The sequence below is a fragment of the Artibeus jamaicensis genome, unplaced genomic scaffold, assembly GCF_021234435.1.
Source record: "Artibeus jamaicensis isolate MK-2021 breed Jamaican fruit bat unplaced genomic scaffold, CSHL_Jam_final contig_391, whole genome shotgun sequence".
Lineage (NCBI taxonomy): Eukaryota > Metazoa > Chordata > Mammalia > Chiroptera > Phyllostomidae > Artibeus > Artibeus jamaicensis.
This window is the reverse complement of record NW_026521814.1, coordinates 32,195,315-32,212,142: the sequence shown is the minus strand read 5'-3', so window position 1 is coordinate 32,212,142 and position 16,828 is coordinate 32,195,315. Positions and strand designations below refer to the sequence as shown.

At 43.7% G+C, this 16,828-nt stretch overlaps 1 protein-coding gene across 2 annotated transcripts in view; it reads right to left on the bottom strand.

The window, feature by feature from the left end:
* The window catches only part of AOX1 (aldehyde oxidase 1), a 69,325-nt gene that overhangs the window by 31,426 nt on the left and 21,071 nt on the right, over positions 1 to 16,828 (bottom strand). For both annotated transcript variants that reach the window (XM_037167574.2, XM_037167575.2), the window contains exons 13-20: positions 16,081 to 16,190; positions 14,506 to 14,690; positions 13,392 to 13,554; positions 11,722 to 11,814; positions 7,321 to 7,490; positions 6,883 to 7,009; positions 4,023 to 4,145; positions 232 to 328 (exon numbers count right to left, since the gene is read on the bottom strand). In XM_037167574.2, the coding sequence (XP_037023469.2) occupies positions 232 to 328; positions 4,023 to 4,145; positions 6,883 to 7,009; positions 7,321 to 7,490; positions 11,722 to 11,814; positions 13,392 to 13,554; positions 14,506 to 14,690; positions 16,081 to 16,190 (1,068 nt within the window). The remainder of the gene's footprint in view (positions 1 to 231; positions 329 to 4,022; positions 4,146 to 6,882; positions 7,010 to 7,320; positions 7,491 to 11,721; positions 11,815 to 13,391; positions 13,555 to 14,505; positions 14,691 to 16,080; positions 16,191 to 16,828) is intronic.

The following is a 16,828-nucleotide window of genomic DNA, read 5'->3' as shown; positions in this document are numbered from 1 at the left end:
CTAATTTCCATTCAGGGCAAGTGGTCACTAATGGCGGCTGCCAGGGCCAAGGCCTCTCATGGTGCCTCCCTGCTGTGCACACACACGCACACGCGTGCACACACACACACCACTGAGGGAAATGCATTTGGGCTTGAGGTGCCCGTGCCTGAGGAGCAACATTAAAGCAGACGTGCTCAGAAGCCTTTCAGGGTGGGTTCCCCTATTGTCATTTTTTTCAGGTAGTTTTACCTTCAACAATTTGATCAACCACTTTAAATGCTTCATCGACATTTCCATATTCCAGTTTCCTTTCTGGCTCAAAGAAGGAGTTGTGTTGGATAGCTTCCTAGAAAGAGAACAGAAAAGTGAGGCCGCCTGGGCAGCAGCCACGAGCAGTGGCATCGTCTGAGTCTGGGCAGCACCTGTCCTCTGGCTCTGGAGCCCCAAGCATGTCCAGCAAGCCTGCAGAGCTGCACTAAGGGCCAGGCTTCAGAGAGACCCCCCACAGAGCAAATGCAGAAGTCCTTATTTGGTCCAAAGTAAGAGAATATGCTCAGAAAAAACCTGGCACCTACTTGGTCCCAGAATGGAACTCATATCTTGCAGGCAGATTATTCTCTTAATTGCACAACCCATTCTATGCAGCCAAGGCCACACAGAGTGAGGGCTCTGGAACAACTTGGAGCAGTGTCCATTTTTTCCATTTACTAGCTGTTGACTGTGGGTCTATTACGCCAGCTCTTTGAGCCTCATCTGTCAAAATGGAGGTGTAATTGTGCACAGAGCTCCAGTAGGGGTGGAGAGGATAAAATGAAGCAAGGCAGGTAAAGAGCTTACACGGTATATACTCAGTGCTCAGTCAGTGCTAGCTGTAGACACTAATTGTACAGATCATGGCAGTCCTGCCTGCCAGCCCCGTTCTCCTCCTTTGGGGACATTAGGGTAGCATTTGCACAGGGCAGGAGAGCACCTGGAACCTTCAGCTTTGAAAGAAACATTCCCTTACAAGTGCAGCATGGGTACCACAAACCCACTTATATATGGCTTCTTACTGGCTTCCCCCGGTGCCCAGCGAAGGGGAACCATAGTGGGGACACATAGCCTGGGATGCAGCTATAATCATCTAGGTTGGTTTTCTCACAAATCCTTAGGAATTTATCCTGCTGTCATCCCTGTTGTCAGCTGGTCAGTGTGACATGCCACTCCCTCCCATGGATTATCGCCCACACGTGGAATTCCAATCTGCTGGCACTTGGGGATTCTCCTAACTCTGGGTCCCTACAGCCACACCAGTACGTGTCTATCAACATAGCTGAGAGGGGTGGCCTAATGTGATCTTGCCATTTCCTCCACTGGAAAGGGGTTGACTTGTTTTTACCACTGTGGGCCCAGGTTCTTTGATGCAGTGTTTCTTGACTGCTTCTTTATCACTGACCAGCTGTGTGGCCTTGGGCAAACTTGTGTTTTAGTTTCCTCATCAGAATGGGGATAATAACAGTTTTAATCTTACAGGATTGTTGTGAGCATTTAGTGAGTTAATGTAGGAAACCTGCTTAGGACTATGTGACTACGTAATGAGCTCTGTGTGGGAATCAGCTATTGTTGTTGACCATGATGGCTGATGAGAGATTCTGGTCAAGCACATTTTTTTTCTCACCATGATCACTAGCCTGACCCTTTGAGCCAAGAGTTTTTCTGTTCAAACTATTAAATACTCTAAAAAGCATAAGCTAGGTTAAAACTTAGAGATTAGTGACAGAAATACATTTGTTTTTATCCTATTTTGATTGATAACACACTTTTCCACTGGAATCAATTCATGGATTTTCTCATTAATCTAAGACTTGAATATTCCAGGTTGAAAATAGAAATTTTATAAAATCCTATTTTTAATGGTTTAATCATTTTTTATGTCACTGCTGCTTGCTCTTCTAGTAACTTTGAGCCAATTTCTTGAATATTTTCTGGCTAGGAAAGTGATAAAAAGAACTTTCATGTGTAGGGAGCTGGGCATATTTCCCTGTTATAAATGGCTTTGATTAAACCCACTGTAATCTAGTCGATTGACCCTGGAGAGCTTAACCTCTGATAAAAACACGAGGTAGCTCTGCTCCACGATGTTGAAGTTTAGGATTTGATGCTGGTATTCCCTGGCAGACGACTAAAGGTCTGTTCATTAGAGTTGGGGAGGACAGAAAGAAAATACTATCTATTTGTTAAACTGGAATTTTGTTTGGCTGGAAGGTGGAGGGAAGACACTAAGCCACTGGTATTGGGCCAAGGAGTACAAGAAAAAATTTTTGACGAAGCATTATGTGAATAATTTCTTATGAAGAAGTAATTCTAACTCAAACGAAAGGCCGGAGAAGGAGTATATTACAGGAAGGAGAGCAGGCAACACGCGAGTGCAGCGGCCTGCGGAGGAAACAAGAGGTCTGCACTTGAAAGTGGCCGGGGAACTTCGGAAGGCCCACTCGTTCTTTGACTTCAATTAAACTTCTATGTTTTTGTTTTCTTGACATGACTTTTTTATTTTAATTTTAAAACATGGAGGACATCGTGCGGAAACAAACGCTGAGCTCATAGGCACAAATCGGTGTGATAGGAAACACACTCGAGGCTGAAGTTTGCTGGAAACATGAATCTTGGCCAAGTCATTTCTTCATGTTCTGCCTCAGGGCGGGGTAGTGCCTGCGGCACAGCTTATCCTTTACGCTGGGAAGATAGTATCATACTCCCGGAGTCCACCCAGTCTGCGGGTGCTGAATGGAATCTGCTCCTGCTGCTTCCCCAACTTCCATGATTTTATTGTTTAGTGATTTATAAGAACCAATGAATTTATGCAGAACACTGTATCATTACAAGGAGATAAGCTTTAAAACCTTTTAAAATTTCAAGCTCCTTTATAAAAAGCAGGATAGAAAATGCAATTCTCCAATTTGTTTAAGCCACCAAAATATCTGTAGGCATCATAGGATCTATTTCTCATACTAACTGAAGATGTACATGAGCGGATCTAACAATAGTGTCTCCAATGTCTGCTTTCTAGAGCATCTCGTTGGCTCTGACTGTGTGCCCAGGGTGAAGGTGAATACAGGAAGTCCTCACTGAACACTGTCAGGGTCCTGGAACTGTGACAAAATGACGTATAACTAAACCGAGTGGACCATAGGTTATGTGACGATGGAAACACGGGTCACATTTCTAAGGCATCTCATCAACATGATCACAAAACAATGTGGAATGAAACAGTGTTTTCCAAGGACCTGCCGCACAGAGTTGCAGGGTGTGCATCCTCTCCGGGACGCTGCTGGTTGCCCACGCAGCATCCCTCTCACGGGTCCTCTTCCATACGGCACTCAGCTTTCTGCTTAGGGCTCCACCACTCCCCTGGGCAGCCCAGGCATGTGAAAGAACTCTGACCCCCGGGAGTGACAGTGGCTCCTCCATTCCCCTGGAGAGTCACTAACTCAAAGGTGGCTATGTGGCTGAGTGGCCCAATGAGGCTGGATTTTGGGACTCATGGAATGTTGGGACAATGGTCCTCTCTTTTGCTCCTGGGATACGAGTGGGAAGCTCATATCATGTCATCCCTGTGACCAAAGCAGACTAAGCCTGTACTGTGGGCAGCAGGGAGAAGGGGCGGAAGATCAGCTTTCTTGCTGATACTGATACACAGGGCCCAGAGAGGCCCTGTATTTTATTTGTAATAAAAAAAGAGTTTTATTACAAAATCTTTTATTGCAAAATCATAAGCACGTGATTCTGTAACATAACAATATCACACTCAAGGACACAATATGACATTTTAGGTGAAATGTTAAAATTAAAACTATAAATTATTATACCCATATTAATATCCTACCAACCACACTCAGGTAGGCCTTACTTCAGCTGGACCCTACAGTTTGGGGCCAATAAGGCCCATGGTTTGGAAGCCACTTTGAGTCATATTTTCTTTCCTGTTACTGAAGCCAAGAGCATTTTTACTGATGTACCACTGAAACTTGCTCTTCTGGCCCCACCCTTGAACCCATTACCTCAATGGTTAGGATCACAGGCTCCAAATCTTGGTAGACAATCCTCACTAGCTTCGCAGCTCTCCTTGCCTGAACCTCAGACTCTGCAATCACGGCACAGACCAGCTGACCCACGCAGAATACCTGCAACACAGAAAAGACCTTTGTTTTCAAGAAGCAAAGACACCTGGTCCTCTCCTCTCCTTCACTTTTCTCCTTCCTCCTAGCACAGAGCTAGGCACACAGTAAATAACCCCTTCACACGTGTCTTCACCACAACGCAGTGGCTAACCGAGGCTCTGGCAGGATCATACTTTTGTCAGAGTTGGCCTGCTGCCCCCAGGCACTGGGGAGGTTTGTTGTTTTTCTGCTGCATCATTGGCAGCGGTAGCCAAAGAGGCCAGAGTGGCACTGCCTCCTGTACAGCAGACTCGGGCTCCATTGAGGCCCCGCCTACAGAGCTGTTCAAAGGCCAGCTGGCCTACAACAGCCAGTCCTTGGCTTGGCCTGTGCCTGTCACACCAGGAGCAGGGCCTTTCTGAGAGGTGGCTTTTGCCTTCACAGACAGGGAGGACCAGGTTATCACCTGTCTCATCCAGAGAGGAAGGAGAGAGAGAGAGCAATAATGCAACACTGCTGGAGAGCAACTCTCTGCCCCGAACCGAGGTCAAACACAGGCTTTTTAGGAAGAGACATGAGACTGGGCCAGCCAAGGCGCACCAAGCACAGAACGTTCATCATTCCACCTGCAGCTGGGGAGGGGGAGGCTGCCTAAGAAGCTGACATGGGGACAAGAACACAAAGTCGGTGGGAAAAAAACCAAATCAAGGCTCCAGAAAGGTGAAACACTCAGGACTGGAAGAATCACCATGGCCGTTTTGTTCTCTCTCCCACCTTACACTATGGTCACAATTACAAAAGTTAAATTGAGAACACACACACACACACACACACACACACACACACACACAGTATATTTATTGGGTATGGGAGGGTGGGGGCCATGAGGAGATAAAGGAAACAAGAATGGCAAAATGTTGACAACTGTTGAATCTCTACTTTTGTGCATGTTTGAAATGTTTACAGTGGAAAGAATTTAAAAGGGTGTGACGTGCTACAGGCAAATGTTTGGAAAGGAACAAGGCTGACAAAAGCACTCCTTTACAATGGCCCTGTTCTCTGCTCTGCATGAATGTCTGGCTGTGCCTCTGTGACCTGGCACATGGACACACACAGCCCCCGCCCCCAGAGGCTCACAGTCAACATACCCACACCTCAAAGAGTAGCACTCTCCTGCAGGCTGGAATGGCTTCCTTTCTTTAGTTCACATGGCCTTATGCAAAGGCCACGATTCTCACTGGCCACATTATGATGTTGTGGAGAAGTTTCAACCTTGACTTGAGACTCTCAGTCATCAAATTGTCATATTTATCAATGAAGTCTGCCAGCATGAGCCAGAGGAGGGAGGGGCTGTTTCAAATGATGAAGCTCTTTTGGGTGAACACCAAACTGAGACGCCCGAGTTCTGCACAGAACCTGCTGAAACGCCTTTGCTGTATTTTCTGATAACTAAGGATACGGTAGTTGAACCAAAGTTTTAATCATTTGAAACTTTCAAATAGCAACAATGCTAAGATTGTTCATCTACTCATTTACCCTGCTTCATGGAGGGGAGCGATGTGTGGAAAATACAGGTGAATCAGACATGGGGCCTCATTCCAGGACTTTTACCAGGTAGGGGAAATATATAAGGCATAGATATAAATAAATAAGCTTGCCACAAGGTAGAAAGTTCATCAAAGGCCCACTTTGCCTTCTCCTCTAGACTAAGCTCTACAAGGGCAAGGACCACACAGGTCTTGTTCAGCTGCAGCGAGCAGTCCCAGTAGGTGCTCACTTAAAAAATGCCTGCTGATGTGGAGCTTACACTTGAAGGAAGAGTCAATTTGCCAAGTGAATGAGCAAACGAAGGCTGGATTCAGCTACCCTCTTGCAGCCTCCAGACCTTAGGCTGCGTGCATTCGTTGCCCTCGGCTGACATAATGGTTTGCAGTCCCGTGGGACAGGCAGGTGATCAGCCCTAGCTCCCCACCCCTGCTGGAGCACGTGCTGAGGGAAGCCAGGCTCCGTGCTGCACCTTAGTGTGGGTGCCACGAGATGGGTCTATTTTCCTGTCCACCCACAAAAATGACAATTAAGGGGCCAAGACAGAGCTGAATCCTAGTAAATGAGAGCAGGGAATAACTGAGAGCCACCCCAGGATGCAGAGAGTGAGGGAAGAACCCACAAAAAGTGACTGGCGATCGATCCTGAAAAGTTTCCTGCACATGAGGGCACAGAGCGTGTGGACATGGTAATGGAACACGGCCAGATGTCAGACCAATAAGCAATGACTACGAGCCATGAGAACACCAACCATTCGGGGGTCCCCCAGGAATCCCTCGTCTCTATCTTTTAAATATATAACTAATGTAGTCATAACTGCACACACATGTACTTTTACCAGAGATTTCACATATAATCATTCTATTAAAGTGACATACGTTTGCTTACAGAGGTTACTGATTATTGCGGATCTCTGAGCCTTAGTAGGAAAATTATTAACTGTAATGCTTGTGTGTCGTGTAAATATTCGATCAGTGTGCTCTGGCTTGCTGAAGTGTGGATCTGGGAAAATGCGTATACCCCTGCTTCTTTGCATATTTTTGCATTTCTGAGGGCAGGAGTCAACTGCTTTAACTTATTTTGCACAGCATTATTTCCATGCACAAGGACAGACATAAATAATCCAATGTAAAAAAATGCCTGTAAAAATGCTTGGTATGAGTAGATGAGTAAAGGTGAGTTATTATCAAAACAAAAAAAAGAAAAAATGCGGTACCTCCTCTGACCCCAGAAGTTTCTCAGGTTTGGTCAAGAAGCGGAAGGAGTTCACGCCTTCAAGATGCTCCTCTGTCATGATGTCCACCACACCTGGCAGGCTGAGTGCTTCTGATAGATCGATAGACCTGGACAGGGCATGAAGAGCAGGGCCCTCAGAGCAGCCACAGCCCTGGGAGTGAGGGGACCGGCCCAATCGGAGAGTGAGACAGGAGGGAGGAGAGATAAGCTCTCTACCAGACAACTGGGGAAAAGCTCCTGAGACAATGAAGTTAATAGATGGATGGACAAACTGTATTAAATCCTACATTTTACCTCCTATCTGCATTGAATGTCACCAACAAATAGCTCACCCTGCTCACTCTATTACTTTTCACGAATGTGACTCAGATGAAAAGGCAATCATTGATGTCGATCAGGTAAGAACTTTATCACTTACACAATCTTAGCGTGAGCTCTTGAACTTGTTACAAAAGCCAAGAACAGTTCTCTATCCACAGCAGGCATGTCGTCACAGTAGATGGCTTCGCCCGTGGCATGCTTAATACCAGACAGGTGCATGATGGGATGGCCAATTGGGTCTTGAGGCAGCTGCTTTGGGTCTACATTCTGTTTAATCAATAATCAACATCATTTTTATAATCATAAACATCTCCTATAAGCTGGTAGCTATGTAATTTACACCTAAACCAGAACATTTTTGAAAATGAAAAGTATCACTATTAACAGCACCATAAGCTTATTTCGATAATTCAACAGGGAAACTTGGAAGGATGTATAGCCACAATGTTGCTCTTCCCCCACCTTCACCTTGAATATAGACCACACACATCTCTAATAAGTAAATGAATATAAATCTTCCTTTCTGGTACTGTAAAATTATGTCACTTAATGCTAATGCTTATGTATTTCCTTAATTGTCACTATCAACATTATTTTACTGCTTGCATCTAAGCACGGTGCATGTTTTGTGGGAGAGTACAACCATCATGACTGTGTTTGCAGAAAATGTTGAGGCTGTGCCTTCAATCAGAAGAGCCCTTTTCTTCCTATTTTGAGTGAAAAAGCCTAAGAAATAATTGGCAAAACTCATGACTCAATCGCTTCTGATGAAAGAATGAAGCCAAAGGAAGATGCATTTTTGGTGATGATTGACTAAGACTCTTCTTTCTTACAGACCTGTGGTGTAAAGTGTCTTGCTACTGGTCCTGTAACTACCTTAAATATGTTTCATTGACCAAAGAAGAATGGTCTCCCCCTGTATTTCAGCTCTCCTAGTCAGTTGGTTATTGGGGGGAGAAAATGAGAGCTATAAACAAAGAAGGAGTTAAGAAACATGACACAGGCCAAGCTCAGAGACTGAGGTGAAGGCCGTGCTAGCTAAGGAGGCTGGTGATAGGAGAGCGGGAGATGGAAATTCCGGGAAAATTGCCAACCAAGTGACCTCCCCTTAAAGGGAGAGGGCAGCTCTGGGTCTGAGGAGCTGCCTGCTATGCTCTGCTGGGCGGTCCCAGCCACAACTCGCTGCACCAGCACTGTGTTTGGAACTAGGGCCGAGGTCAAACTCCCAGAGGCTTTCTCTGGCAGCCTCGGGGGTAAAGGGAATACAGTAGGTGAGTCAAGGTGAGGCCTGGAAAAGGCTCCGGAAGGTCTCCCCTTCTCACCCTATCTGTTCATGGGCCACGCAGGCCCTGGGTGAGGCAGGGACTCTTTCTCTGAGAGGAGCCTCCCAGTACCAGGCCGCGTGATCGGGCAGGAGGGGGGAGAGAACACATCACCAGCAGAACACACGCTGCCTAAACTCTTACTGGGGCGAAAAGAAGCCTTAGAAGCTGACCTGTTTCCAATGCAATATCATTTAAGGCATCTGAGGGGGAAAAGTAAGTACTTTCGTATTTGATTACTAGAATGTGCAGGCTGAAAAACATATGCAGTACACATTGACAATGAATAAGACACCTGAGTCCACCTACAGTGGTATCTCATTCCATGCATAGCCGACTTTCCAGAGTCAAAGCCACCCCGGACCCAACCAAAGCTCCCTGAGGCTCTGGAACTGAAGAGAAGACTCTAGCTGTCGAGGATCCCACTGATGCTTTTTGCTTTCTTCTCCTTCCTGAACATTCGGATTTAATTGAACAAATACCGTGAATGGAAGCGTGCCGTCATGCCTATGACGGGAACTTTGGGTAACGATAACTGTGGAACACACGCGTCTCCAGTGCCCTCTTGCCGCTCGTGGGATTCCAGAGGAGGGGGTCCTTGCTCACCACCCATGTGCTTGAGGGAGGCAGAGAATAAACCTTCGGCTTGCGATGGATCAGCAGGAGGGAAGAGAAGACTGGCATGTGTAGTGTGAAAACGTGTTCAGCATTCTTATTGGTTATTTGGAAAAGAGGGGAAAAACCCTATTGCTTTCATAATACAAATGGCAAAAGATAAAACATCAGTCAAGTTCTGGCTGACAATTATACATGGAAAGTAGAGTCATTTTCAAAATTCAATTGGCATAAGACACATGTAGGATGCTCTGAATTTATTCCTATTTCATATAAAATTTACCCTTTTATAGTTAAGATATGTACTCACTGATAAGCATTGATTGTTTTAATATCTGTGTTTGTTTCATTTAAATATAAACTTTAATTTTGTAGTGACTATAATACAATGCACAAAAAAAGAATATTGGTTAAGGTTTTGTTTTTTTATTTTGGTTGTTGATGTGGTCACCCTGACTTCAAAAGGAAGCAAGCAGAAGATTATCAAGAGAAATAATTTAGGTCTTGGCCCAAGCACCATTAAATAAAGGCAGGCAGCAGGCCATGTAGGTGGATAGAGAAAAGAAGAGAACATTGTTCATATTGGGATTGAGGCACAAGGAGGGCTTTGAAGCAGCCCGACACACACCAGCCCTGCAGACACAGCTCGGGGCTTTTCCTCCTGACCCAACGCTCTCAGCAGGTCCTTCTCGCTCTCTTTTGAGGAGCTGAGACAGTGATCAAAAAACCGAAACTGTGTGAGGACTCTGTTAGTCTCTTAGTTACGGTTTTTCATGCTCCAGAGAGTAGGGATCGGCTCCCTCTGTAAGGTAGCCTCCCGGTGCTACACTGTGAGGCTGTGCTGGGCTGTGAACTTGAACAACACTCGAGTGAAAGATCGTCCACACCTTTTTTTTAAGTTTTAGAAGATTTTTCCTTCCTGAAGAGCAAAGCTCCAGGTAATTCATAAGCTTAGACAGTAAAAAACCACATCTGTAGGTATCTTTACAGACCCTGGGACTTTCCTGTGATGTAACGCACTTTACTGTAAATAATAAAACACCTAGCATTGAAAAACCAAAAAAAGCCTTTGCAGCCTTGCTGTGTGAGGCCTGCCCAGAGATTGAAGAAATATCCCAAAGTGTACCTTTGCCCTAGATCAAATGCAAACTTGATGATCTCAGCTGAAGGCATTACACTGTATTTTTGGTGTCGGCTATGAAGAATCTCCTGGTGAAAGAGGTTGTACTTGATACTTGCTGCTGCTCGCTCTGTGGCTAGAGAAGCGCTGGAAGGAAGAATGCTGTCCCTCACACAGCCGATCTCTTGAAGCTCTGTCAAACCGCTTCCAAAGTAAACGAACTGCCGTGGAGCGACAACGCTCATCACGCGTGCTGACGTGCTCTAGGGATGCTGATATTTGTGGGTGTGAAAAAACACAGGAAAAACAGAGACAGGCCTCAGCTGTGTGGGAGATGTGCTGCTCCCAAACCTTGTCTCACAATCTAGAATAGCAAGGTCCCTTTTCATGTCGTCAACTGCATGAAGATGATCACTTTCCTTTGAATGATTTGAATGCCCATTCATTTATCGTGACTCCTTTCTGAGGTTTACTCCATTGTTGGGGTTAGGCATTTATAAGCTTAAGGTTGCAGCTGCCATATTTTGCAGAACACCAAGGAAGATGGCAGCTGCTTTTAACAGTCAAAATAACCATTTTCAGTGGAGTTCGGTGTGTTTGAATTTTCGAACATATTAAACCTGAAACCCGAAGGGTATAGGCGAACTTTGATGTTCATTACAACATACCATAAGCTTTTGTAACAAAGTCCAACCACATATCCAACGTTCTTGACTTAACAAAACTCTCAAGGTAAACTTTCTTAATAATAATTTCAGGGAAAACCCCAGTGAATCTTATCCAGTTCACCAATAGGATGACTTCAGGTGACACTTTTATGACGTTGTGGCAGAAAATTCCATTTGAAAGTTATGAGAATTCTGTTCTCTCTGATAGCTTTCCTTGGAGAGCTCGTAATAGCTCTTAAAACTATGTTTGATCCAACTCTAAAATGCAGCTCACAAGGAAAACCACTAGGTGAATGAAGGTCGGGGAACAAAGTATATTCATATTCGAACAAAGTAAATTAGCAGCTCTTTTGAAAAAGCACTACTTCATTTCATAACCTTCCAAGGCTTGTTTTCTTTGCTCCTCTGAAAATAAAACCACAGCAGCCCCAAGGCCCTGACACAGAATGGGACTTCGGTTGCTCTCTGACTTCCCTGCTGCCGAGGGCAGGAGCCTGTGGCAAGCTAGCCAGCTCCTTTGCGTCCACCGCATGAGGCCACAGAACCAAACACACAGCCTTCAAGATCAAAACAGACTTAAAAAGAATTTACCATTGGTAACTAGGTTTTCAGTCACAGTGATTCCTGGATTTTGAAATTTTAGTTACCACTAGACTGTGAGTTCACCAGAAGGGGAGCTCGGGCTTATAAAGCTCGACCATCTGAGGGGTCAGCGGGGATGGCTGCGTGAAGGAATTACAGCCCGGCCCCTTGAATTAAAAAATGCCACTAACCTGGTAGTTAACTGCACTCCAGTGATGTCTAGAATGAAGGTCTTCTAAAGCACTCTCATACTTGTCTTCCAGGCTAGGATAGTGAACAGGATCCTAAAAAGCAGAACCATTGTAGATACTTAAAATGTGCCCAAGTGGTCGTGGGAGGGAGGCTGGCACGGATCTTAACCAGCATCCCTAATCTGAAACTAACATTTATTAAGGACTCAGAACCCTGAGGTCCAGCAGCTCCCTGAGCTCCAGGGCACGTGCTCTGGAAGGTCCACACTAGGAAGAGGCATCTCTGTTTCTTACGATTCTCTCACATGTAAGTTCTAAATGATTGAAGACGGATAAAACGGAGAGATAGAAGCTAAATAAATAAAATGAAAAGGGATAGAATGCATAAGCCAGGAAAAAGTCAGAGCCAAAGCACACCATTGTGCATGAAACTGCTCGGTGCCCCCACCCTCCCCCGGCCACCTGGAGAGAAAGGAAAACGCAGAGGCTGCCTCCCAGCCACAGCGTCTGGGGCCCAGGAAGAACACTTCTTAGAACTAAGGGAAATAGGTCAGGTAAGTCTTCATCAAAGGGTTTGAACGATATACCTAGTGGTTATTTTTTATGTTAAGAATTTTAAATAAAAAATTAAAGCCAGCAAAGTCTTTACGGAATCAAGGAAATTGAATTGAAAGTATGAGATTACAAGCCAAGAAGCTTTAAATGATATCACTTGGTTCACCCAGGAAATTATATTAGTTTGCTGTTAACTGGAATAGTCTACAATTGGCTTTATTTTTTCTCTTGCGATTACCTGGTGATAATATGTCACTTTCGTGTGATTTCAAGCTTTTGTTCTAAAAATTTGATAGAACTGGTTTGGTTCTTAATTGTTCCCATGTATAATGAGAAGATACCCTCAGAAGCAATGATAAGAGAGAGCCTTGTTCCTCTTATTTAAAGTGATCATACTACTAATTTCTATGCCACATTGGCTTCTAGTCAGTTGGTTGTAGCATGGGATTAACGAGGCTAATATGGCTCAGGTTCTTTTTGGGTCCAGCAAATTTATTCAGAGAAATTCTTTTAGCTGTGTCCTCCCAAGCCAACAATCTTGTAACTAACAGATTGTTAAAAGGGAGACCAGGCAAGAGAATGCCTGGATGATTACCCGATTGCTACTGCTGCCGAGTCTCCAGGCGGTCTTCACCATGTTCCTCTAAAGCCCTAGGCGCCATACTAAGCCCCTTTCCTACGATGGCCCACTTTACAATAACTTTGTGGAGTGGCTGCCATCATTATCATCTTACAGGTGAGAGAAATAAAGCTGAAGCAGAGTAGAAAGCCAAATGCACAAAGGTGACCCTCGACAAGTGGAAGAAGTATTTTACTGAGGGAAAATATATTCAAATCATTAACAAGCTTTTTGCACACCACCTGGATAAACGATGGATCAGAAACAAAATACCTGAGTAGTGCTAAACAAAATCCTGCGTAGCTCTGTGCTCTGCTTGCAATCCTTGCCCAGGCTTATAAGCCATCAACAGACAGCCTGAAGAGTTACCAGCAAGCCTGTGTGTTTCTAATCTGGGCTTTTTTTTTGCTGTTCGGCAGGGAGTTGCTACCTCCACCTTGGGTACCACCACGGCCCCTAATACAGGAAAAGCTAATACAAGGTCAGTTCCATTTACCATCCTCTTTAAAATCTGTGCCACTCCCAGGTAGAACTTGAAGAGGAAGCTGATGATAAGAGTCCTCTTGAACTCCACCTTCCCACCTGGAGCTGAACCTGGAAGGAAAACTTCCTCCAGAACCAGCCTGCAAGCTGCATCCAGCATCTCTTCATTCCAGGGCCTGTGAGGGTTCAAAAAGAAGACTCTTTGCCTTACTGGACTCATTACCTCGCAGGCTCATCAAGTGTGGAAGACAAATGGCTACAACCTAATGCATGAAATAAGAGTACAAGCTTCCAAGTCAGTAACCCATGTGCAAACCACAATCTACCACCCTCAGGTCTCTAGCTCAGGCCTACCTCTTCTTCATCTGTAAAAGGGAAATAATAGTAGAACTCACTTTGTGCAATGACCATGAGAATGACAAACTGTGTCATGTCCTTAGCCCAAGGAGCTAAGAGCTCTTTGTCACTAGAATGTTTACTGCAAGACAGGTTTTGTTCTAAGCTCCTTAAGTGTATTCATTTATTTAATCCTTTCAACTGTCTTATTGGTGGGGATGCTTATCCCCTTTTGACAGATGAGGAAACTGAGCTATCAGAGGGTTAAGTAAGGACTGAGATCTCAGAATCAGTGAGGGCTGAACTGAGATTTTGAACCTTAGCATTTTGGCTTAATTGAGCTCATGTTTTTAACTATTACTCTCTACTACTTAGGAAATGATAAACTGATACCTAGTAAGTATTCAAGAAATATTGGCTGGTAGGATTACCTACAGATATTAAATATCAGGTAAGCAAACACATTTAACTATTTATGATAAAACAAACTCCCCCAATCTATTTTTCATTATGGTAAATTATTCTCTCGATGAATAGTGTAAATGTACTCATTTTCCTTACTGTATCTATGTGCTATTGGGACATACCCCTTCCTATCTCTCTCTCATGTACAGACTCTACAATTCCCACTTCGGAATTCAGTAAAATCAAGACATGAAAATAATTATAAAATCATACTGGATTTCCATACCATTAAATAAAAAGGTACTAAGTATTTTTCCTCTTGTAATTGCACATCATCAAAAAAAAAGCTGTTCTGTCACTTGGAGTCCAAGGACATGATGTCATACCTTCCGATGAGCTTCTGGCAGGAATTCTTTGCACAGATGGTGGTTGGACCAACACCTCCATACGAGATGGATAACTCTCTAATGATGCCACTCCCTTCTCCAAAAAAGACTCTCATTCCTGAGTTGACAATTGCGAGTGCATTCTGTTGCCTCTGGGCTTGTCGGAAGGCTGACACAAATTCCCACTGCAAGCGAAAGGAACCGACACATGCAGAGACACACTGTGTTTCTAGGCAGTGTACGTATGTTGCCTCACAGATCCTTGCCACACTCTGTTGGGGGCTGAATGGTGTCCTCTCAAAGCTGATGCCTTTAAGCCCTAACTCCCAGTACCTGAGAATGTGACTGCATTTGGAGACAGGATTTTAAAGAGGCAATTCAGTTAAAATGCGGTGATTAGGGTGAACACTAGCTCAACATGGTAGTGTCCACGTGAGAAAAGACAGTTTAGACACAAACATAAACTGAGGAAAGATCATGTGAAAACACAAGGAGGAGAGGGTCATAGAGTGACTGTTGTTTAGGCCACCCACTCTGTGGCACTTAGTCATGGCAGCTCCAGCAGACCAACACCCGCTCGAGGCTGGGCTTGATTATTCCCTTTTTATAGATGAGGAACCTAAGGCTTGGAGTAAGTCAGTAATTAGTTCAGGGTCCCAGTAGATCTTGAAACCAGGATTCAATCTTGAGTTTAACTCCACTTTTTTCCCCACTATGTTCTATTGCAAATATATTTTTTGTAGCTTCTTTCAAACCCCAAGATTTAGGTAGAAATACATTTCCATGGGGTTTTTGCTTATGTATTTGTTCTCTTATTAAATTTATTGGGGTGACAGTAGTTAATAAAATTATACAGATTTCAGGTGTACAATTCTATAATGCATCAAGTCTTGTTTGGAGAAAAGCATCATGTCACAAAGGTTATTAGAAAATCAAAAAGTAACATTAGAATTTGGGGTGAGGGGGAACAGGAGAGAGAGGGGTGGAGATGAAGGCCTCCTGATTCCAGGAATGGTAGGAAATTGCCTAACACAAAGAAAAGGACCATATTTCATTGTGCATGATGCACACATTTTTGCCCAAATTTTTGAGGGAAAAATCAGTAAGCACATTATACATGGGTAGTACCTGAAATACCCTGTACCTGTTCTTGTGTTTTGTAAGTATTTGTTACATAAAACTTTTTATACCATAGTATGTTCAAAAATAAATGCTTACATTTCCTTCTAATACAAAAAACAAGAATCTAAATATAAATAAGTAAGTAATTGAATTAAAAAATTAAAATGAAAAATTTTTTTTCCTGAAAGTTTGGGCCAAAAACATGGGTGCACATTATACACGGCAAAATATGGTAAGTAGTTACAGAATAGCCATGGGGATATAAAGTACAGTATAGGAAATGGAGTGGCCAAAGAACTTACGAACATGACCCCTGGACATGAACAATGGTGGGGGGATTGTCTGAGGGGGTGGGGGTGCTGGGTGGAGGAGGGCAAAGGGGGAAAACCTGGGGAAACTGTAATAGCATAATGAATAAAATATAATTTAAAAAAAAGAAAGGACCATGCTCACCTTCCTGGAGTAGGGGATGTTCACTGAGACCAAGATTTCTTCAGGCTTCAGATCTGCACTGGGGCACTTCCTGAGAAACTGCTCATTTAAAGGAACCTGTCGTTCTCCTTCTGTGGACAGAAACGACACCTTCCGGGAACTTGTACTATCAAACAGTCCAATGCCCCAGACCTGGGCAACAATTCCACCAAATACCTGAGGAAACTGATTGTTGGGGGAAAGAAGTGCTCTTCCTATGCTTAACAAATCTTTCCCCCCATAATGGCATGTTTTTTTTCTTTCTTGGCTTGTAAATACAAATCTAGCAGCATAGCCAGGACCTCTTCCTGAACGACACAGTTTATTTTGAGCTTTGTAAACAGGGAGAAGATTTCAATACCACTTCTCATATTCCAATCAAATCATTCAACAAACACTTAGTGTTTATGACTGGGACCCCCTACTAGGCATAGTAATGAATAATAAATTGCCTTTAATGAATTTTTATAGTAGTGAGGTGATATCTTTACTCAGCACCTTAAGAATTTGTTTTTTAATCAATATATTTGGGGGAGAAACTGTTTAAAGCTATAATAAAATAAGACTTTGCGAGAAAAGCTAAGAAGCTTTTGATTTTTACAGTCACATCACAGACCTCTTTCTCAATATGTGATTTTAAAGGGATGCTACATAAATTAATATTTCTGAATGCAAATCTTCCTCTTTAGGATAATTTTGTGGTTTCAATGATATGAAGAGTAGGTATTTA